Source organism: Notolepis coatsorum (genome assembly GCF_963971535.1).
Source record: "Notolepis coatsorum genome assembly, chromosome: 3".
Taxonomy (NCBI): domain Eukaryota; kingdom Metazoa; phylum Chordata; class Actinopteri; order Aulopiformes; family Paralepididae; genus Notolepis; species Notolepis coatsorum.
The window spans coordinates 4,782,133-4,788,552 of NC_140167.1; the positions used below are offsets into that span (position 1 = coordinate 4,782,133).

The 6,420-nt window shown below is 43.5% G+C and overlaps 1 protein-coding gene across 1 annotated transcript in view; it reads left to right on the forward strand.

The window, feature by feature from the left end:
- ak7b (adenylate kinase 7b) overlaps positions 1-4,900 on the forward strand; it is a gene marked incomplete at its 5' end in the record, with an annotated part of 46,076 nt that extends 41,176 nt beyond the window's left edge. The window contains 2 exons of the mRNA XM_084310340.1: positions 2,588-2,746; positions 4,724-4,900. Coding sequence (XP_084166466.1) covers positions 2,588-2,746; positions 4,724-4,762 — 198 coding nt within the window. The 3' untranslated portion in view covers positions 4,763-4,900. The remainder of the gene's footprint in view (positions 1-2,587; positions 2,747-4,723) is intronic.
- Between the last annotated feature and the right edge of the window lie 1,520 nt (positions 4,901-6,420).

The window sequence follows — 6,420 nt, forward strand, 5'->3', positions numbered from 1 at the left end:
AGTGGGGAGGGAGAGGAGAGGACGAGTGGGAGGGAGAGGGGAGGAGGGAGAGAAGAGGGAGAGGAGGAGGAGTGGGGAGGGAGAGGGGAGGAGGGAGAGGAGAGGAGGAGTGGGGTGGGAGAGGGGAGGCGGGAGAGGAGAGGAGTGGCATACAGTATATGGTGGGACTATAGTATGAGGTGGGTAGTTACACACAGTATATGGGTCATTCCCACAGACTACTTACTACCATAGTGTCTTTATACCTGTATCACTGTACATATTAATACTACAACTCTATATACATACACCTGATTAGCACTACAGTCCGTAGTACTAATTTATATATTTTATACCCAGTTGAATCACCTCTACACTACTACTATTATTACTGTCGCACTTTACTGCTACATTTGCACTGTGGTTGGACGCCAAACTTCTTTTGGTTGTACTGTACTTGTGCTGCATGATGACAATACATTGGAATCTAATAATAAGACAAAACCTGTGGCTGAAACGGAGAGCAGTGTAAGATTCTGATCAAACTGGCCAGTATCACGTCTTCGTCTGTTTGGCCCTCCATCCAATTCCTCTGCGTTGTGTCATTTTAATGGTCCTGACGTCTCCGATACTGGCAGATAAGATCCTTATCTCCCCCGTTAGTGCAATCCATAAAGCATAATAATTCTCCACCTGCGTAAGAATTCGACACTTCGACACCGTGAGATACCTTATGAGGAAAAGCGTTGTTTTATTGCTATAAACAGAACCTCATAATCAGATGTTGTCAGATGTTATCAAATTGTATCGTCCTTGAAGAGTCTATTCTAATGATCTTTCGGTGTGTTCAGATTGTCCTTTCAGTCCAATAGTGGTCAGGCCTAGTCGTTAGCCTGAACCCTCCTCGTGTTAGCCGAAGCTAATGATGTCGTGGCATTCTTCCTCCCCCCTTCCCCCCCCCCCCTCTCTCGTGATAAGAGGAGAGAGAGTCCTCTGTGTGATCTGTCCTACTCGCTCTCGGTCAGATTCTAGTCTGCCTTACACCCGGAAACACCGTTCGACTTATAGAGGTTCGTCGTCGCAACGACGGCCCCGCCTTCTGGTTGTCATGCGACGTGTTGTCATGACAACTGCTTTAACCTTTACACCATTAAACTTTCATTAAGATGAACCTCTCTCCCTCCTGGGCCTACAGTACACTCTTATCAGTTTGTTCCTGCGAGGAATGCAAAACATTGGGCTGACTGCTAAACATTCTGCTGGCTACTGGACCACTGTTCTATCACTCTCTTCATAGGCAAACCATGCACATTTTGATCTCTCTGACCCGGCACCGTTTTAGCTGTGGTCATCTCCCCCCAATCTATACATCACATACATTGAAAAAGCACCGTTTTCTCTCAGCAGTGACAAATGATTTATGATGTTGTGATGTTATTATGATGTTATGATGATGTTAAGGTGATGATGTTATGGTGATGTTATGGTGATGTTATGGTGATGTTATTATGATGTTATGATGATGTTATGATGATGTTATGGTGATGTTATGATGATGTTATGGTGATGTTATTATGATGTTATTATGATGTTATGATGATGTTATGGTGATGTTATGATGATGTTATGGTGATGTTATGGTGATGTTATGGTGATGTTATGGTGATGTTATGGTGATGGTATGGTGATGTTATGGTGATGTTATGGTGATGGTATGGTGATGTTATGGTGATGTTATTATGATGTTATGGTGATGTTATGGTGATGTTATGATGATGTTATGGTGATGTTATGGTGATGTTATTGTGATGTTATGATGATGTTATGGTGATGTTATGGTGATGTTATGGTGATGTTATGGTGATGTTATGATGATGTTATTATGATGTTATGGTGATGTTATGGTGATGTTATGGTGATGTTATTATGATGTTATGGTGATGTTATGGTGATGTTATGGTGATGTTATGGTGATGTTATGATGATGTTATTATGATGTTATGGTGATGTTATGGTGATGTTATGATGATGTTATGGTGATGATGTTATGGTGATGTTATTGTGGTTATTATGATGTTATGGTGATGTTATGATGATGTTATGGTGATGTTATGGTGATGTTATGGTGATGTTATGGTGATGTTATTATGATGTTATGGTGATGTTATGGTTGTTATGATCTGCATGGTCCCGGTCATAGATATCTATATAGAACACTAGATAGCTTACCCGCGCTGCCGGCCAATGTAGAGCGACGTCGTCGTAGGGCGGCCATCTTGCTTGAGGCAGCTCAGCTACTGATAACATTCATGTCTACTTTTTTACTTAAAGGCGGTTTTTTTATTTTTATTTTTACAAACCGCTTGAATCATAGCCACGTTAATAATGCTTGTAATAAACCAATCCGTTTGTAAATCCGTCAATATTTCAGCGAGTTATGAGTATTTCTGTCTGTGCAGCTCACTCACCCTCACTCAAGGCTGACTGGGGCAAGATGGCGGCGGTTCAGTGACGCTGGTGACTCCACCTTAAGCTATCTAGTGTTCTATATAGATATCTATGGTCCCGGTGCTGTGTGATGACACTACGTCTGATGTGATGTGCCCAGTGTCTGCGTCGGGAGGAGGTGAAGCGGCAGGAGGAGACGCTGCTGGAGGAGCGCTCCATCCCGCTGAGGAGCTACCTGATGACGGACATCATGCCCACGCTCGCCCAGGGCCTGTTGGAGTGCTGCGCCACACGGCCACAAGACCCCGTGGACTTCCTGGTGAGCAGCTCACACCCAGATAACATGGTACTCTCTGTTAACCCCTTCACTGGTTCAGAAGGTTAACCCTTTCACTACCAAACTACAGGTTAACCCTTTCACTACCACACTACAGAAGGTTAACCTGTCACTACCACACTACAGAAGGTTAACCCTTTCACTACCACACTACAGAACATTAGTGTTGCTCTGCAGTAAACAGTCATCACTGATACAGAGTGTCTGGTCAGTAACATGGGTCTCCCAGTCCCTCCACTCTGCAGTAAACAGCCATCACTGATATAGAGTGTCTGGTCAGTAACATGGGTCTCCCAGTCCCTCCACTCTGCAGTAAACAGCCATCACTGGTATAGAGTGTCTGGTCAGTAACATGGGTCTCTCAGTTCCTGCAGTAAACACAAAATACATTTTCTGGTATCCCTTCCCACTTCAGGAGAGAGAACCCTAGATAGTTTTGACTTATTTCAAGAAACCTTGCCAAGCCAAATTTGCTGGCAAATAATTTTACTTGTTTCAAGCACATAATATTTGTTTTTATTTCTTATGTTTGTCAGACCATATTGCAGTGTGGAGTTCTCTCTCCTGATTGGATAAAGTGGGAAGAGGATACCAGGAAATGTATTTTGTATTTACTGCAGAGCAGGAGGGACTGGGAGACCCATGTTACTGACCAGACACTATATCAGTGATGGCTGTTTACTGCAGAGTGGAGGGACTGGGAGACCCATGTTACTGACCAGACACTCTATATCAGTGATGTCTGTTTACTGCAGAGTGGAGGGACTGGGAGACCCATGTTACTGACCAGACACTCTATATCAGTGATGGCTGTTTACTGCAGAGTGGAGGGACTGGGAGACCCATGTTACTGACCAGACACTCTATATCAGTGATGGCTGTTTACTGCAGAGTGGAGGGACTGAGAGACCCATGTTACTGACCAGACACTCTATATCAGTGATGGCTGTTTACTGCAGAGTGGAGGGACTGGCAGACCCATGCTACTGACCAGACACTCTATATCAGTGATGGATGTCAGAATGTAGAGCTATTATTTTAACATGTAGACCACTTATTTTAACAAAGAAAATGCCACTTACAACACCTTTAATAATTATAATGACAATAATAATAACAAACTTTATTTGCATAGTATAGTTGTATTCATACATGAATTGCAGCCCAAAGTGCTTCACAGCAGTAATGTAGACATAACATAGACATAGGCATGACATAGCATAGAATTGACATAAATAACAGGAGGTGTAGTTGTTACTTCCTGGTCTATAGGGAGGTGTAGTGGTTACTTCCTGGTCTATAGGGAGGTGTAGTGGTTACTTCCTGGTCTATAGGGAGGTGTAGTGGTTACGTCATTGTTGTTTCCCGCCGGTCCACCTCGCTTGAAATTGCAATGTATGTCCAATGGACACATTTCTAAATCGTCTCGTTTAAAACAAATAAAGCATGAACATTGGCACGGTGTACCTTTCTGTGTGTATTCATCCACAATCTATAGCTCAACATTAAACAATTCGCAATTAATCGTAAAATAATTACGTCTAATTTTATTTCAACCAAAAATGCTTAAACAATAATGTTAGTGATAGAAGGGAACTCATTTTGTGCAAAAATGGAAAGCTTGCCAATGTTCATGAGGCAGAATTATTACAATAGCCGATAATACATTTCCCCAATGATAAATCCCTATACGGGTGGACTGCATGGGAAACTAAAGTGACGTCAGAATACACCTCCCTATAGACAGGCATAAAATGAGCAGAGAATTGATTAAATAAAAGTCATGCATAAAGTGCAGACATAAAACGAGGATCAAAATAGCTCTCATTTATCATGAAAATAGAAAAAAATGTGTGCGATAGTGCAGTGCAATAGAATAGCTCTCATTTACAGTACAATAATCATAGTGTGGATGTAATGAGTCTATGATTGTATTCTTTTTGTCTTGTTTCATTTCAGGCCGAATACCTTTTCAGGAACAACCCCCTGAATGAGTGACATGGAAGCAAATGTCCACCTTGAATTTATACAATAAAAAAAATAAAAAATAAAAGAAAACATTGATGGCTTTGGACCGCTCTGTCTAGAACACATGCATATCTCTCTTAAAATGGTAAATGGTCCATACAACACTGTCCTGTCCTGTGAGTCCTGTTTGTCATGTCTGTCCTGTGGTGGTGGTTGTCATATTAAACTGTATGTGTAACGGAGGTACCGCAGTATATCCACAGTCACGATGGTACAAGTAGTTCAGTGGCTGTGGATGGTAAGCGGTACTGCAAGTAAACTCACTCCCCAGAGGCATCCAGACCCGGAAGCAAGCAGTGAATTCACTTCTTGCTTAGTGGTCTGTGATGCCGCCCGCGACGCCGGCGTCCGGGGTTCAACTCCCACTCAGGGCGATCCCTTAACAGGGGTCGAATCGACTTTAAACACAACGCAGACAAGATCACACCGGCTACATGTGGTGCCGCTAGACCCGGATGCCCTGGGTGGAGTGAGTTTAGGGGGGTGAGTGTAACGGAGGTACCGCAGTATATCCACAGTCACGATGGTACAAGTAGTTCAGTGGCTGTGGATGGTAAGCGGTACTGCAAGTAAACTCACTCCCCAGAGGCATCCAGACCCGGAAGCAAGCAGTGAATTCACTTCTTGCTTAGTGGTCTGTGATGCCGCCCGCGACGCCGGCGTCCGGGGTTCAACTCCCACTCAGGGCGATCCCTTAACAGGGGTCGAATCGACTTTAAACACAACGCAGACAAGATCACACCGGCTACATATGCTTATGTAAAAGTTCTAAAATAAAGAGTTATAAAAAAATGGTAAATGGTGCATTTATTGATTTTTTAACAGCTTTTATCCAAAGCACTTTACAATTTGTTCCTCACATTTTACCCACTCACTCACACATTCACACACCGACGGCGGAGGCGACCATGCAAGGTGCCGACCTGCTTGCGTCTATTCGTATACTAACGCATTTATGCTTCCGCGTGCGCGTTTTGCGACTCTGATTGGCCACTGCCGTTTCTGGTGCGATCTGATTGGCCACTGACGTTTCTGGTCATGTGACATGTGCGCCCAATCGCGTGACGCGCCCATTTCCGCCTCGACCAGCAGCAAACTACCTAACGCCTAGTTTATCACTGGTTAAGCTTAGGCGACTCTTTCGAAGTTGGTTAAGGTTAGAGTTTGGAATCAGGGCTGGTGTTCTATCGCCCTGCTCTAAGACAAACTCTAACCTTAACCAACTTCGAAAGAGTGCCTAAGCTTAACCGGCGAAAGAACTTGCCGTCACACGATTGGTGCGACCAGAAACATCAGTGGCCAATCAGAGCGCAAAACGCGCAATTATGTTGCCGCTCCATTTAGTTTGCTCCTCTTTTTGTGGAATACAACACTTGAATTTAACACTGTTCCAGTACTCTCATTCTTTATTGCTGACAGGTTTGTTTATTATTTCAAGCTGGTTACAACCTAAGTCACCTAATGAATTAACAATGCAGATGTAAACCACTGACAGTCATTGTGACAGAGGGAATGTGAGACTGTAAAGATCAGCAGCTGAATGTGATGTTATTGTTTAGAGTTACCTGAGCAGATCACCTCCACCTGCAGCCTGTAAGAGTAAGAAGAAGAGCTCACTGGTCCTCTAC